Source organism: Talpa occidentalis, unplaced genomic scaffold, assembly GCF_014898055.3.
Source record: "Talpa occidentalis isolate TD23 unplaced genomic scaffold, MPIMG_talOcc4v2.1 talOcc4.16, whole genome shotgun sequence".
NCBI classification, from domain to species: Eukaryota; Metazoa; Chordata; class Mammalia; order Eulipotyphla; family Talpidae; genus Talpa; species Talpa occidentalis.
Genome location: NW_023601653.1, coordinates 67,103,840 through 67,122,221, shown reverse-complemented (window position 1 = coordinate 67,122,221; position 18,382 = coordinate 67,103,840). Strand labels below are relative to the sequence as shown.

At 33.9% G+C, this 18,382-nt stretch overlaps 1 protein-coding gene across 1 annotated transcript; it reads left to right on the top strand.

Annotated features, from left to right (window-relative positions):
- Window positions 1-1,362: 1,362 nt before the first annotated feature.
- Window positions 1,363-18,079, top strand: LOC119247023 (natural killer cells antigen CD94-like). The gene is made up of 9 exons (XM_037513249.1): window positions 1,363-1,369; window positions 2,681-2,773; window positions 2,915-2,986; window positions 4,294-4,445; window positions 5,321-5,421; window positions 6,210-6,277; window positions 15,786-15,871; window positions 16,124-16,216; window positions 17,922-18,079. The coding sequence occupies exons 1-8, from the start codon at window positions 1,363-1,365 to the stop codon at window positions 16,163-16,165; spliced, it is 621 nt and encodes a 206-aa protein (XP_037369146.1). The 3' UTR covers window positions 16,166-16,216; window positions 17,922-18,079.
- The last annotated feature ends 303 nt before the right edge of the window (window positions 18,080-18,382 follow it).

Here is an 18,382-nt window from a genome sequence, read left to right as displayed (position 1 = left end):
CATGTTTCAAAGCATTTGAGATCTAAAATATGATGTTTTGATTAACTGCTTATTTTTTTTTGTCGATGAAAACGTGAATATGTTTAAAATTCTGAGTACTGAGAACTAACTAGTAAAATCAATAATTCTTTTTCTGTTGTCCTCACTTTGGTATTTTTTCCTATGGGATAAACTGATTATATTTTCATTCTTTTACTTGTCTTCTGTTTGTCATAAAAATTTGGAGAGGTATTTTATTCTTTTCCAGTCCAGGATGAATCTTGGACTTCCATCGTCTCAGCAATCTAAGGTTCAGAAATATTCCTTTCCACCTCATCATTAGTGTTTCATCAAATTATTTAGAGTACTAATATTATTTTTAATCTGTCTTTTGGTTTCTGCAGTAGTCAAGTTCAAAGGGAAGGGAGAGTCTAATGTTGATGGAAGATTTGAAGGTAATGTGAATGAGACACTGAGTGTGGGCTCAGACCATCTCAGGTGATTGTAGAGGAGAAGGGTGTGTGTGTGTGTGTGTGTGTGTGTGTGTGTGTACATGGAACAGTAATGGGAGGTCACTCTGGTTCTACCTTTTTGACCCTGCCTTCCTTAGCTGAGTTAATGAGGGAGAATCAGAAACACAGAAGACAGATGGAAACACCAACCACTCTGTGGTAATTCAAGTGAATGAAAACCCACAAAACATATAGACACAGGGAACTGACTTAATTTAAAATATATTACAAGTGAGCTGTGGAGGAATACAACTTGTATTTCATACTTAAGTCACCTTGACAAAATACTTAGTTCTATGATGAATTATTTTTCTCACTGATAAAGTAAGATTTATTCATTTTCATTTTAATCTATTTTTCAGAAATAAATGAGGTAACATATGCCAAATGCTTTAATATGTTTTATAAGGTAACTGAATGCTTATTATTAGAAAGGAAAATACTGTATCAAATTTTATGATACTGAGTACAATTACCTTGGGTTTGCCCATATTTTTCCTATCCAAACACATTTTAAAAATGATTTTGATGTTCAAACACATAAAAAAAAAATCACACTGTCTTCTTTTGTGATAGACAAAGGTTTCTCATTATACAAATACGTAACAATTTCCTGTGCTGTGGTTCTGGAACACTTTAGAAGCTAGTGATTTTGCTGCTTCTTGTTAATCCTCTACATCTGTGTCTCACCAATAGATGACTCAAGAACACTATTTGAATGCGCAATTTTTTTCAGTTTCTTCCTGTACAGCTTTGACTTCCTTAGGCTCCAGCTCAACTTCGTGATCCAACACCCTTCTTCGTGATGCAACACCCTTCTTCATGAATAAGCAAACCTCCCACCTACATTGACCTCGGAGCACCATTTCTCATGGCAGGTATGTGCAGCCCAAGTCATACAATTAACAAATAAAAATAACAAGGAAAGTTATCTCATGGATATTGCTAATTTGCATGCAGGGTTGGGGGAAAAGTGAGATTATTAAGTTTCCCATGCATCAGTGCTTTTCATTTAATTTTATTTTTTTGACTCTTCATTCTGCAACTTAGAAATTATTTTTTGAAGCTTTCCCCCAAAATTTAAAGAGTTGTTTCTGATATCACTAGATACTGAATGGGAAATTATTTACTTGGTTCAATTATAATTTGAGCATAGAAATAGAAAATGCCAAATATTAGTTATGGTGCTTATAAGTGTTTTTTAAACATTTGCCACTTGTGTCATAATATTGAAAAGCCACCCAGATTAAAAGGGATACACTGGACTGTTAAAGAAAACATTCTGTGGGTGTGTGCTAATGTTAATGCAGAATTATCTCCTTTTCTTCTTTATTATAGAAATATTTCAATACAATTGTAGGACAGTAATGAATTCCCCTTCAATTCACTGAATATATTCAAGGTATTAATAAAAATATTATTCATATTTTATCACTCTCTTAATACAATTAATGTATTTGGTTCTTAGAGATAAGAATAATTGTCATATTCATTCATATTGACTCTGCTAGTCAAATAGCATGTAAGTAAATCTATGGATGCTGTTAATGGGGCTGCAGACCCTTTTGAAATCTAAATGAATACCTTCTCTTTTAAATGTCCTGGTACTTGAATCCTAGAAAGAATAGTCAACTAATTTAAGACATTAATTTTATACAATTTTAACATTAAAAGATAATTTGATACTTTATCAAATGTCATACCTACCTTAACATGTAGACACCTATAGATTCATATAAAGGTAGATAAAACCATCAGTGTAAGTTCAATATTGGATTCTTGTGATTTTGTTGAGAAATAAAAGAAAATATCTGTTATTTAAACCCATAAAGCAGACCTTTGTGTCTGTTGTTATCACCTTAAAATTTCCAAGCTTCTTTGTCAAAATAAAAAATAACTACTACTGCTTTACTGACACAGAACTGGAAAAAAGAAAAAGTATGGATAATCTCACTGAAAAATACAAAGTATACCTCTTCAAAATTTTGGTATTTGGTGGAGTTCTGACTGGAATGTCTTCGTTTTCCAATGTTTCATTGACAAGATGATTGGTTTACCAAACCAAAGAACTTTTTGTTTTTTCTTGCACTTATTTCTGCTTTTAAGATCTTCAACTTCTGTGTTTTACCCTTGAAGTCATTACCCTACCTCTCTTTCTCTATTATTATGCCATTTCTCTTTCTCAACAGAATTTCGGTGTACGCTATGGAGTTGGATTTCTGGGATCTTAGGAATAATGTGCCTTTCGTTGATGGCTACTTTGGGAATTGTGTTGACAAAATGTAAGTTTTTCTATCCAAGTTTATATAACTTCCAAAGCTGATGAAATCATTTAATAATAAATTGCTCATTTTACTAATGTGTTTTACTTTATTATTTCATAAACATATCTAATTAGGTAAATTATTAATTAGTTCTTATAGCATTTCATGAACCAAGTGTTGAGCCACCAATGTCTACAATGTCTCCAGGAACCATTGTACAATTCCAGAAAGGTGAGTTCCATACTTTGTAAGTCTTCGTGTCAGTGGAGAATTAATTAGGCAAGTGTTTGCTTTTCTCAATGAAACCACAATGGATTATTAATTGTTAGGTAGTCTCATTTTATTGTTCTTTAATGCAAAATTATCAAATTATATTATGTATCATTTGTATATGTAAGTAATAAGGAACATATTAGCCTGAAATGACCTATTTCTTCCTATATGAGTGCTCATGTTTAAGTAACAAATAAAAATAAGTTATAGTAAATTTTATAGATAATCTTACCTCCTGTATTTGCTCATAACTCATATGTATATCTCTCTTTATGTTTGTTTCTGCTTTCTGCTACCACTGAGATATCAATGCAGAGATTTCTGCAATTCTAAACCCTTCTTATTTCAGGAATGCCAACTCAAAGAGCAACTTTTAATATTGTTTTTCCAAATGTTGTCCAAGTTGTCTTCCCATCTTCTGTGATCACATAACATTTTATTTATGTACTCTTTCCCTTAGTTTTTCTGGCACTCTTGGAATATAGTTGACGTGAAGCATTGTGTAAGTTTAAAGTATAGTGATTTATTGGATGAACTTAGATATTGCAGTTTGAGCCCAACATATCATTGATAAACCCCCATCATATCACATAATTTCATTTCATTTTATAGTGAGAACATTTAATATCTTCTCTTTTCTGCAACTTATATGTAATAGAGTTGACTATTATCACAATCCTCAGAACTTATTCCTCTTCTAGTTGAAAGTTTACACCTTTTGACCAGTGTCTGCTTATCCCATGTCATCCCCAAACCCCAGCCATTATAAACAACATTCTACTCTACAATGTCTGCACCTCTCATTTGGCAAAGATTTGAGTGCCTACCATGTGTTATGGCTTTTGTTACTGATTATAGTAAATGGCCAAGGTGCTATCAGTGGTAAACTCTATGATGAGACTACAAGGCAGTTATTTAGTTTCATTTTGAAAATCAAATATATAACATGTATGTCAGAATTCTTCCAATATATCACATACTTTCTTACTTAGGAAATATGTGAAAATGCTTTGTTCTTTTAAATATCTGTGAGCTTGAGTCTACTCTTAGATCTAGCTACTCCTAAAAGACAAGAAAAAGAGTAAATTCTACAAAGTAACTTTTTAAAGCACATTTAGAATATTCAAATCTATGCTCAGTTAGATTCTCAAATATTTAATAGAAAGTAATGAGTAGTAAATGATTTTTGAATGAACAAAGAACACTGAAAAAACAGAAACTGCAGTGTCTTATTTTCTCTTAGAAATTTTTTTTTTTTCACTTAGATTCTGGACATAGTTCTTGCCAAGAGACATGGGTTGGCTACCAATGCAACTGTTACTTCATTTCCAATGAATTCAGAACGTGGAATGAAAGTAGGGATTTCTGTGTTTCTGAGAATTCTACTCTACTTCAGCTGGACAACAGAGATGAACTGGCATGTATATAATTCTGGTTTCTTATATGTGTCTTGACCTAGCAAAATGTGTATTCATGAGCTGAATACAATTTGATAAGTCATCAGATAGTAATGATTTGATAGTATCCTTTAGCTTGAAGCAATAATTATAAAACCTACATAAAATTTGTAAAAGATTTATGTTATTGGAGTGACATTCAAGAATGAATGACAGATAAAGTACAAGAAATATTTTAGAGTGAGCGCAAAGATGATCTAATAGGTTTATTTTATTTTAAGAAGCCCACTAAATGGCCTTATACATTTTAGTTCAATTGATTTTATAATTTATTTTGTAGTTCTTTATATTTTGTCATCATTTTGGGATGTGGAATGAATATACGTTCAATCATAAAAATTACCCAATTTTTAAGAAAAAATAAAATACTTCTCTAGCTGCATGCAAATCTGTGCTGAATATAGACTGAGAAGGTTATATCTATAAAATGTATCCATTAAAACACTGATGTGGAATCAAATTTGAATGCTGGTCTTCTGTGAAGGAAGTGTTCCCTGAAATTTCTGACTTCTTTTATAATATTTTTCATTCTGTCGATATATGAGATTTTGTGTTATTTTATTTTTCCTATAATGTGGATGGTCAGATATGTGAGGACATAAGAGACTTGTGTTTCAATTTTTGAGATTGAGAGTCTATATCTGAAGTTAGACAATAACTTTTTAAAAATTTTCTTACATAGTTGTTTGTTTTTGTACAGTAATTGATTTCTCCCCTCAAATGTAGTCCCCATAATTCTCCTGCCACCATAGCACCCATGTACCATAACTTTTTAAAAGAATGTTAATCCATAGATTTAAATTATGTTAATTTGTTTTTTTCTATTTCCAAGCAGAATTTTATGAAATTTAATGCAAACTTTTACTGGATTGGAGTCACCTACAGTGCAGATTACCATGACTGGGTTTGGTTAAATGGCTCTGTTGTCACCCAAGAGTAAGTTTCTGGCAGTCATTGGTCTTTTCTGATTTTACTGAGTTTATGCTGAGATTTCACAAGAGAATGTAACATCCAGGAACACCAAAGCTAAGTTAACCTATAAGAGCATGACAATGTGGAAAAGAGAATAAATTTAACAATAATTCAACAGCAATATTTGCTATATCTAGAACATCCAAGTTTATGCTCAAGTGACATGAAATTTGTGTGTTTGTGACTATAAAATGGCTTTTGACATAAGCCTTTTCTCCTTTTGTTTTCTATTACACTGGATGTACGTGCATGTAGAGTTGTCCCATTCACAGGCTCTGGCCAGAGAATGGTGTAGCCATTATTTTCTTTATTCTGGTGGGACCTAGTATAATCAGCATCCTCTCCATGTTTCAATTTTTTTTTGTGTATTTGTAATCTTGCAATCTCATGTTCAGTCATAAACATGGAATTTCCATCATCATACAACGGCAATCTTATGTTCTGCCTTATTTTTCTAGACTTGATTAGCCTATATGTCTTTAAGCAAAATAGAAATAGTATATATCATATATCAAAGCTATTAATTACAGTGAGACCTCAAGATGATTATTGATTATTGAGGCAATAACTGAGTTTTTGTAACATTGTATCTGAAACTGTGAAAACTTTGGCTATTGGGTGAAATGATTCAGTAATCACTATGTTAGTATATCATAAAATGCTTCAAAAGTTCTATCTGCTAATAAAGAGTGGCATTTCTGCATATTCTCATTTCCTTTTCTCATGTGCTAATATTTTACTTTTCTTTACAGATTTCCGATAAATATTAAAGCAAGAGAAAACAAGTGCCTAACATACAGTGGAGAGAAACGCACTTTGGGTAAATCCTGCAAAAGTGAAAGTTATTTTATCTGTAAGAAACAACTTATTTAGGTGTTTGTTATGGTGGAAGCGGTGAGCAGTGAGGTTCATTTTAAGAATGGTAATGTTATCTCTTAAATTGTTACAAATTAGCTACTTTTGGAATCTTTAAGGGTTTCAGATTATGTCTTGTATAATTTTCTTATATTTGAAGACACATGCTTTTAATTTTTTTTAAGATTTATTTATTTATACAAGCACTGGGTACAGTCAGAAGCATGGGAGGGTGAGAGAATTCACCAGAGCCAGAGCGGGGAGCAGAGCAGGCAGAAGGACCGAAGTACACTGCTGAGGGGAGCAGCAGGCGGCAGGAGAGGTCTATGCGCCATGTGGGACTCTCCTCCGGTGGCCGGGGAGCAGCCGGGGATCGAACCGTTGTTGCAGAGGCTGTGGGTAGCTTCACAACCCAGCGCTCAACTGCTGCGCCACCGAGGACGCCCCACATGTTTTTAAATTGATATTTGTGCACTTACACCTGAAAATATAAAGAATCATGGTAAATTTGATGTACTGAATATTTTCAGTAGCAAAGTCAATTCATTTTTGTTTATATTTTTGTAAATTTTCTCTGAATAAGTTTAATTAATTCCCATTAAAATATCTACTATTAATTCTACTATATTAAAAAATTTCACTGAATTTCAGAGACAGGGGATTTTTATATCTGTACAATAGGACACTGGAATTTGGGTGGGGTGTCCTCTTAGAACTCTGCCTACCATCCAAACAAATATCTAAAATGCTACTTTATGGATTATTATTATTATTATTTTTAAAGACCTATTTATCTATGCATACAAGAATCAGGGTACAGGCCAGAGATGTGGAGGGTAAGAGGACTCACCAGAGACAGAGTGGGGAATAGAACAGGCAGATCAACTGAAAGACACTGCTGAGGGGAGCAGCAGGCAAATCAGGAGAGGTCTGCTGCACCATGTGGGATGCTCCCTGGCTGGCCGAGGATCGAACCATGCTGTAGTGGCTGCGGATAGCTTCATAGGTTGCATAACCCTTTGAGCCACCAGGGAGGTCCTTTACAGATTATTTAAAATGAAGCATTTACTTTGATTTGTGATTTGATAACTAAGAATTTAATTTATACATGTGAGCACAAGAAATCCTTTTCTATTCATTCTGATATATTAATTTTAATCCATCCATTAGTGTTATCTAGCTTTGCTTAATAAAAGTAGAGTTTTTTAAAAATTTATTTATTTTTGTGTAGAAAACTGGGGTGTAGGCTAGAGGTGCGTGGGTTGAGGGGATTCATCCAAGACAGAGTGGGAAGCAGAACAGGTGGATGTACTGAAATACACTGCTGAGGGGAGCAGCAGGCGAGACAGGAGAGGTCTGCTGCGCCATGTGGATTAGCTCCCTGGCCGGCGATTGAACTCAGGCCTTAGCAGTGACAGTGCTGAGACTTGACCACTAGACCACCAGGGATGCCCCAAAAGTAGAGTTATTTTACAAGCAGACTGGGACAACTCTTTGCTTTCTGCAGAGATGCTTCAGTGTCTGTTTTTGATTCTTGATCACAATGAAGCAGTGTGCTAACTAACTAATTACGAGCTAACTAGTGACTTAGGATAAGATTTTTAAGTTCAAAATTAGGGCAAATTAATTTACTATTTAAATATTTCAATTTATACTTCAAATAATTGGTTAGATATCCTGTTCTGCTATTTGACCAAAATATGCAGGAAACTTCTCCTTAAGTGCCTCTTAATCCAGGTTTTATCACAAAACTGTCAGCAGTTTCTCCAGAGATTGATCATGTCTTCATTAAATAGAAATATTGGGAAACATGTTTCTGATGTTTCATGGTCCTTGGTGCTTATTTGAATTTTTATTTTTTTCTCCTGCTGTATCATATTGTTTGCCTTTATTAAAAGTATTGCTTGAATATGCTCATTGGAGTTTTATGATTTCTTTCCATTGTCTAAATCTTTTATTATTTCCATAATTTTTGATTTTTTGAAACTTTTTAATTTATATCCTAGTGCAGGAATTATAAAATTTTCTCTCAAGAACTAGTGAATATTTTCAATTTGTGGACCAACTGTTGAAACTCTTCAGTTCTGCCATTGTAGTACAAAAGAAGACACTGATAACAGTTAAACAGTTTATCTGTGTTATAAAAGATCTTTATTTACAAAAACAGATGCCAGGGAAAGAGAATCTGTTTGCTTTCTCAACACATATTGACCACAGAGCTTTACAGTGTAGGTTTTTTGACTAAAGGTCAAACAGTGACATTTCAATGATAGTAAAATACCTGAGATTTGGATGTCCAAAAGTGATCAATTTGTCACCTTTGGTGTGTTAGTTCAGAGTGAGAACCTCAAGGCCCACAACACTCACCACAGAGAGACTGTTTCCAGCTGCAAGGAGTAGAGAAATCTAGTACAGCCTGCGAGCTCTTTGCAGCTCCAGCATGAGAATCTCACTGCAGTCCAGGTGATGGGCTTGTTAGTGAGAAGTGATGTGCAGTAAGGGCTGACATTAATAAAATTTGAAACATGTCATATGTTTATTCCCCTTTGGCTTTTTAAACTTCATCCTACTTATATCAATGGAGAATGCCAACTTTTATCCAAAATATGTTATCAACTAAGTCACCCAACTAAGTTACCTTTCTTTTTGTACAGACATCTCATATTTTAAAATGGAAATTAGGTTTAATGTCAATTTGTATCTTTCATTGAAGCCTGAATAGTCTATTCTAGAATTTGTAGCAGAATTGGTTATTGTTTTGGTTTTAATATTGATCTGTTTATTCCTCTGGATGGAAAGAAGGTCTCTTTGGTCCTTTTAACTTCAAAAGGGGAAACTTTCTTTTGTCATGTCTCTGTTCAATATCTCTGACTGAATTTGTAATTGCCACTTAAAATCACATCTAAAATGATATCATATTTGTTAAAAGAACAATATAATTTCCTAAATCCAAAATATAAGTTTAAAGACATTGAGTAACATATTAGAGATCAAATTAAAACAATGTGTTGAGTAAGAACTGAACATAAGGATGTCAACCAAGGACAAAATTTCCTCATTTGCTTGGAGCTACAAGGTGATCATCTTTACTGCTGTGAAGAGCAAGGCAAGACCTGTAATGAGCAATCCTGGTGGACTCTTACAGAAGTTCTGTTATTCAAATTGAAGGACCAGCAAAGGCTGTTTGCTAATTGGAGATAATGTCAGGAGCTTTAACTCTAGGACAAAGTAGCCACAGTTAGGCAAAATTGAAATGATTTCTAAGAGCACACAAACTTGTGTTATTCTCACATTAATGAAAGTATTGCTGTAGGGTAAATGATTTTCAGGCTTTTCTGTCCTCCTGCCATTAGGAATGCATGCCTGATAGAGGATACCTGCATTTTGTTACATTGTTATATTTAGTTGTATCCTTTACTTCTGTGGGCCAAGGCTGCAGTATTTATATATTCGGCAAGAGAAGTAGAGGAGAGAGAAGCCACAGAGCCTAGAAAGAGGGAAGACTCACCTGGAGCTGGGTGGCCTGCCAGCCTCCGGTCCCCTACGGCACCGCTGCCTGCTGTGTACCTGGTAAAATCCCAATAAAAGACTGAAAAAGCCACAGAGGGCTCCAGGACTCTCCTTTACCCATCTGCTCGGATTACAAGGAACCAGCTGTGTGCCTTCCTGGCACTACATTGCACATACAGAATTTCTCGTGTATTACAAATTTCTACATTAGCAAAATAGTGTAACCCAAAATTCTTCCCAAGGATTATAAAACATACACATTTGGCACAGTAGAGACTAGTAATAGTAATATGTGCTCAATAAATGTCAAAATTCTCACCCAGTGAACCAACTCATTAAAATGAAAGTTAGCAAAGTAAAGGATTAAATCATTTATATTGCTTTTATTTAATAACCATATTTCAGAAAAACAAAATAATTATTGGTACTAATTTTTCTAGAATATAACAATAATTGTTATACTCACACACACACACACATACACACACATACATTCAAGCAAATGAATGATATAAAATTGTTGAAATTTGAGTAAGGCCTATGGATTGTGCTAATGCCAGCATCTTGGTTTTAGCTTTGTTTTCTAGTCTTTTTTTTTTTTTTTAAAGATTTATTCATCTATTTATACAAGCACTGGGTACAGTCAGAAGCGCGGGTGAGAGAATTCACCAGAGGCAGAGCGGGGAGCAGAGCAGGCAGAAGGACAGAAGTACACTTCTGAGGGGAGCAGCGGGTGGCAGGAGAGGTCTGTGCGCCATGCGGGACAGGATATTACTATTGCAGAAAACTGATTACCTGGTGCAAGCCAACTCCCTATACTATATTATGTTGTTACTTTCTGTCTATCTATGTTTGTTTCAAAATAAAAAGTGAAAAAATACAGAATTATCAGAAAACAATATATATATATTTCCTTCTTATTAGCACAAGCTATCCTTATTGTTCCTTTATTTTTATGTCTCAGCTCTATCATTGATTGTCTCACTAAAGTAAAATTGTGGTTATATTCTTTAACATTCAAACCACATTATAGTTGCAAATTTAGAGATGGCGAATGTAATAAATGTTTTCAAATCAAAGCTCATGGAAATCATTGCTCCTTTATTATAACTTGATTTCTTGCTGATTCTGAGCTTGAACATGTTCTTAGTTGTTTATAGGTGTTTCTAGTTCTTCATAGTTAATCCACAGAAGAAATTCATGCCCTTCTTCACTGTGCTTCAGAGTGAACTTGCATGAGTAGATCAGTGATAAACTTGTTCATAAAAGGAAAAACAATACAAAAACACACAAAAATTATTCTGAGAGGTCAAATTTTGAGTTCATCCTCCTAGAATTTTCATGCCTCAAACTTTCCTTTTGCAATCATTACTATCTGTTATGCTTTGATTAAAGTTGACATCACTCAGGGATCCAAATTGGGCCCCAAGTGATGTAAATCAAGAAATGCATCTTATCCACTGTTCACAGTAATTTGCACCTAAACTAGTCAGCTTCCATAATGTGAAGGTGCCATCATGAGAACTTGAGAATAAGCAGGACACATGAGAATTGATATTAAATTGTTCTACTTATATGTACTTCAAAAATTAAACTATAGGGCATGGGAGAAAAACAAACAAAAAAATCAAAACCAAAAAATTAAACGGTAGTGTTAAGAGTCCAAGATGATGGTAGTATCTGAAAGAAAAAGAGGGTATTTTCTGGAAGTTTAAGAGAAGAGAGATCTTGGCATGCAGGAAATGTTCTTTGTCTTCACTGGATGTAGTTACTTGAGTGTTGTCCCTGATAATTATTAAACCTTATGATTTTATTACTTCTCAATATATGTCATATGTATATATTTTAAAAGGGTGAGAAGAAAGAATATGTCATTGATTTTTTTTAGCATTGTGGCTTAATTAATTAATTTTTTTTACATCATTGTTCATTTTTGTACAATATTTGATTTCTCCCCTCAGGTGTAATCCCATAAAAGTTCCACCACTACATCTCTGAGAACCATCACCATGGTCCCTTGTGTTCTTCCCTCCTCTCTTTTGACCCTTCGCTACCCCCATCCTTGCTGTATGTCTCAGATTTATAATTTGCCTGCTATTTTTATCTTTTTTTTCTGACTCCTTGTTCAGTTCCCCTGTATTCCTCCTATAGGTGAAGCCATCCGATATTTTTCTTTTTCCTTCTGACTTGTTTCACTGAGCATAATTCCTTCCATCTCCATCCACGTTGCTGCAAATGGCATGGATTTATCTTTTTTGATTGCTGAGTAGTATTCCATTGTATATATATACCGCATCTTCTTGATCCAATCATCTGTTTTTGGGCATTTAGTTTTTTTCCCCCATATCTTAGCACTCCTATGTTTATTGCAGCACTATTTATAATCACTAATTTTTTTTTTGGCATTGATTTAAGGCAGTTCTGATATCTATTTCTCACTTTACAGTAGCCACACTTCTGTATTTCCAAGTCTTATTTGTCTTATATGATACGCTCAAGTTCCAATTTTACTGTGGTTCTTCATTTCTTTCTGAACTTGTCATCTAGTCCAGTTGGGGTTAAAAACAGATTCCAGTGTTACCTCCTTTATAATGACTCAAACATTTTGCTGGAGAGCTTGAATTCTAGGGGGATCAGAATTTCAGTGTATTTCAGTTAGAGACTATAATTGAATCAATATTTAATTAAAAAAACATGTATTACACAGTTTCCTTTCCTTTTGGTAAAAACTTCAAAATTAATCTGAACATTTATTTTGATAAACATTGAATGAAGTTTTAAACAAATTATCTAGTTATATCTCACATGCTAAAATAACCATTGGGTGCTTTGACAAATTATGTGACTATCATAAAATTCAGGTTTTTAAAACAATGTAACTAACTTTTGGGAAAAGTTACAATATAAATCATTAATAAAGATTAAATATAGATACCTATGTCTACAAAACTGAAATGGGCCTGATCATGAATAAAATATCAATATATGTATTTAATACTCTCATTATGATATGTCATTTATCTTTTATTTTTATTTTTTAAAGATTTATTTACTATGCATATAAGAACTGTGGCACAGGTCAGAGGTGTGTGGGGTGAGAAGATTCACCATAGACAGAGTGGGGAGCAGAAAGGGCAGACTGACAGAAATACACTGCTGAGGGGAGCGATGGATGAGCCAGGAGAGGTCTGCCACATCATGTGGGTAGCTCTCTGGCTGGAAATCGAACTCGTGCTGTGGAGGCTGCGGATGGCTTCACAGTGTTGTGCTTAACCTCTTGCCCCACCAAGGAGGCTCTGATACATCATTTAAATAAGGTTTTAGTTCCATGTTTTGTACTTTAGGTGACTAGCGATATAAGTGGCATCCTAATTCTAATATTTGGCTTCCATATGGAGCATATCAATTTTATCCAGTTTTATTCAACAACTACTTAAAATTCTTTGAATCATAATAATATTGTCATTTGTTTTAAAATGAAGTGTTTTTTCCATATCTCTGAAATCTGCTTTGGAGCCATCTTAGAAGTTTACATAGGAAAAGACAGAGGACTTCCTGTGGCTGCATTCAAGACCTGCATTTCTGACTCTCCCTGTTAAAGGACACAGCACTTCCCCACACATTTCACTGGAGTCGGATGCATGAGATGGAATCATTAACTACTTAAAACTAAATCATTAACTACTTTATCTTTTGAACTCTCCAAGATGAGTGCCGCTCAGTAGTGATTTATATCCATATGTGAATGAAGGAAAGATAAAAAAAAGAAAAGATGAGTCGTGATTATTCTCTTATTACAAGAGAAAATCATTTGGAACACAAGGTTTGATGGCTAACTCTGATTGCATCCATTTATTTTATTCAAATTGCAAGGAACCCAGGGTTGCAGTGGTAAAAATAAATACAGGAATCTTTGTTTCTCTGGGCTGTGGGATTGGAATTCATTTTATATATTTGACTATCTCCAACCAGGGCTTTATGATCTCCCCGCCAATGTTAAGACTGACTCACACATTCAGGCCCTGATTGAGGGAGGTTCAGTGCATCTTCCTAGAATCTTTACGTGTCTGAGAGTTCTTGTGCTTTTCTGCTCTTTTGTGTGTGTGTGTGTGTTTAACCTCAGAACTGACCATGGCCATTCATATTTCATAGAATGACACTGAAGGGCAAACTCAGGGTGTGAAATGAAAGACAAAGGGAAGAAAACAGAGTAATAATTACTCCTCTCCGCCTAATTTATCCCAGTCAGTTCAAAGCATGAAAATGTTCCTGTGTCCATACAGATTTCAGACTTGGGCATATTTGTATGCTGGCATGGGTATATACACACTCAGACACACATACACACACACACACACAGAAAATTACACACACACTCACACACATATTCACACATTCTCTTTCTCTCTATCTAACATTATCATCATTATTCTGCACAGTGTAGGAAAAGGGGAAAGATTTAAAAAATATCAAAGCCATTATATTTGTAAGAAATGTCTTAATTGTTTTCTTCAGAAAAATTTAAGTCTGTTCCAACAATAATGGGCCTTTTACATTTTAACAACTCATATTCACTTCTCTACCTCTAGAAGACAGTGAATTATATCAATGTGTATTTTTTCTCATTGTACTAAATATTATATAAATTTTAAATTGTTGTGGAATGTAAAGTAACTCATTAAGTAGTCGGGTAAAGGGAAACTGAAAAAATAACCCCTGATAACTGACTACAGAACTGAAACACCAAGGGGTGGAGGTGGGGTGGGGAGGTGGGGGTTGGGGGTGAGGGGGTAGGGGGTGGGGGATGGGAGAAAGAACAAAGAGGAAAGGAAGCACAGTGATCGATGGTGTTAGAATATGGGTGAGCTCCGTGGTGGGTACACTATAGTGGTAATACCTGACGGGGGTTCCCCAATAATACCTCAGTTAAAACTTAAAGAAATATAAATATCAGGAAATTTTTTAATATCTTGATTTTAATATATTTTATGAACCTTAATTTTAGTCTCTTGCTTTGAAATCATGGTTCACACAATGATTACTTCCTGATTCTCCCCCACCCCAAAAAATGATCTGTGCCATGCTCACTTAAATTAGAGCTTTTTACATTTTCTCTTGGGTGTTCTTGCTCCTCAGCAAAGGAATCACTCGTCCTTTTTTCCTGCTAATTCCAGAAAACACTTTCCCCAAATGCCATGTGTTATATATTATAAAACTCACTTTTATGACACTATTACATATACATCTTAATAAACTTGGGTTGATAGCATTATTTTATTCTAATTGCATATTACAAGTTCTAATGATAATGATGAGCTGCACATAAAAATCCACAAGTTATATAGACAAAGAGATGGTTTGCCCTAAAATATATTGCAAGTGTGCTGTGGAAAAATATTACTTGTGTTCAAACTTAAGTTACCTGATAAAACCCTTTGTTGTACCTTGTCTTAGTTTCCTCATTGATAAAATGAGTAGATTTAAGTATCTTCACTATTAAGCTGTTTTCAGAAATAAATGAGTGAATATATTCCAACTACTTTAACATATTTAGTACATGGTAAATGAATGCTTATTATTAAAAGAGGAAAATATGGTGTCAAATTTTATTATACTAAGGACATTTACCTTTGGTTTGCCCTTTTTACCCTATCTAAACAATTTTTAAAAATGATTTTGATACATTCAAACATTTGATACATTTTGATACATTTAAACATTTATGTTTTAAACATTTAAAAACCTCCACTAAATTTTATTGTGATAGTCAATGGTCAAAGGGTTCTCATGAGACACATATACTAAGGATTTCCTGTGCTGTGGTTCTGGAACACTTTAGAAATTAGTGATTCTGCTGCTTCTTGTTCATACTCTACATCCGTGTCTCACCAATAGATGATTCAAGAACATTGTTTGAATGCACGATTTTATTTCTTTCAAATTTCTTTCTATGCAAACTCAAGATTCCTGTGACCCGATCAGGATCTTCTGGAACAAGCACCCTGCCAGCCTTCCCTCCAGCCACCTGGAGCTTACCTCCTTATGGCAGGTACGTGCAGCCAGATACATACAATTAAACAATACAAATAACCAGAAAAGCTATCTCATGGATGTTTTGTTTTTTATTTTATAGCAAGGCTGGGGAAAAATGACATTTTTAAGTTTCCCATGTAGCAGTACTTTCTTCTTAATCTTATTTTTGTGATTCTTCATTCTGTGACTTACAAATGATTCTGTGAGGCTTTCCTACCTGCTTAAAGAGTGTTTCTTACTTCATTACTCCACCTCCCTTCCCCTACAGCTTGTCGCACCAATATATGGAGGTGGATTTCTGGGATTTTAGGAGTGACTTGCCTTTTGTTGATGGCTACTTTGGGAATTGTGCTGAAAAAATGTAAGTTTTCTAGGCAAGTCTTACAAATATCAAAACTGGTGAAATAAGAGTAAAGATTTCCTTTTACTATTGTGTAGTATTTTATTATTTTATAAACTTATATCTTATTAAGTAAATTTCTAATCAGTTCTTATATCATTTCTTTAACAAAGTACAAAGCCAACAATCTCCCTAACACTCACAACAGAATTCCAGGGAAGCAGGTTCCATGCTTTGCAAACCTTGCTCTTAGAAGAGATGAAGTTAGGTTACTTGTTTTTCTCACACTAATCATGCTGGAATATTATACCTAGTAATACAAGTTCACCTACCAATCAATTGTAGGTAGTCTCATTTAATTGTTGTCTAGTATAAGAATTAATAACTTACATTGATTGCCCATCATTTATATCTTAAAAATATGAATGTATTGTCTGAAATGACATTTTTCTTATATGAGTACTCATTTCAAGTAACAAGTCAAGAATAAGTTACAGTAAATATGACAGCTAATCCTAATTACCTGGCTGTGCTTGCCCTTAATCTATATATTTTGTCCCTTTATCTTTGCTTTTGCTTCTTTCCTGACTCAGCTTAGTGCACAGTGCACAGATTTCTGCATTATCTAAACGTTGCTTATTTCCTAAAAGTCAAATCAATGCTCAACATTTTAATGTACTTTTCCCCAAAGCATTCCAAGTTGTCTTCTTGTCTTTCATGATCATATAATCATTCATATTTTGCCCTTAAGTTTTTTCTAGTTTTATTACAACATATTTGACATAGACTATTGTGCAAGTTTAAGTTTTGCATTGTGTTGATTTGATACATTTATATATTGCAGTATGTGCATAGTATTAGGTAATACCTCCATCATGTCACATAATTATTCTTTTTATTTTGAGAACATTTAAGATCTATTTTTTGTTGCAATTTACAAGTATGGTTAGCTAAAATATTTATAGTGTGGTTAACTGTAATCACAGTGCTGTGCATTAGAGCCTCAGAACTTTTTCATCTAACTGGGTGTTTATATTCTATGACCAACAGCTGCTTGCCCCATCACCCCTATCCCCTACCCTCAGCTCTTGGTAACCACATTCTACTCTACAATGTCAGCATCACTCACTTGGCAAAGATTTGAGTGCCTACCATGTTTATGACCTTCATCACTGAGGATAGTAAATGCTCAAGGCACTATTAGTATAAACTCTGTGATTAGATTTCAAGGTAATTGATTTATTTATCTTTATTTTGAATATCAAATATCCACTATGTATATCAGATATGATTCAGGAAATATCTTAAAATGTTTTTCTCCTTCAAATATCTCTTTGATCAATTTGCTCCAATTTAAAAACCCAAGATTAATTTGGATCACTTCTTCCAAAAGGATTCTTCTAAACACCATTACCCTCATATTGTATTCCTTCACACAGTGTTTTACATACTTGTGTATACTTTACCCAAAGTTAGTGTCATTAAATGTGATTATAGATGACCAGAAACCATATAATAGTCATATTATTCTCTATTGCTAGAATATAATCATCTCCATGAGGGTAAGGGGTCTTGACTAATCCACATTAATATTCCCTGAACTGTGGTGTATTTACTATATTCTCATTGAGTGTTTGTAGAAAAAATGAATCGATAACAAATGATTTTTGAATAAATGGAGAATACTGAAAAAATAAAATTTCCATTCACATAAATCATGTTTTAGTTTTTATCTTAGAGTCTGGCTGCTGTTCTTGTGGAGAAGGATGGATTGGGTACCAGTGCAACTGTTACTTGATTTCCACAGACCTAAAAACTTGGGAAGAGAGTAGAAATTTCTGTGCTTCCCAGAATTCCACTCTATTTAAAATGGACAACAAAGATGAACTGGCATGTATTTAGTTTTGATTATATATATATATATAAATATATTATAACATAACGTCCAAGTAAGCTGAATATTTTGATTTAAACCTTTCATCAGATAGTGAATGAATAACTATTTTCTGACTTGAAAGAATCATTGTAAAACTTACATAAATTATTCAAAGATTTATGTTACAGGAATAAATTTCAAGACAAATATCAGATAAAGTACCAGAAATGTTTTATAGATAATTCAAAGATGGAAAATAGGTCATTATTTTTACTCAAAGCACCAACTTAATGACTTTGCAATTTTTAGCT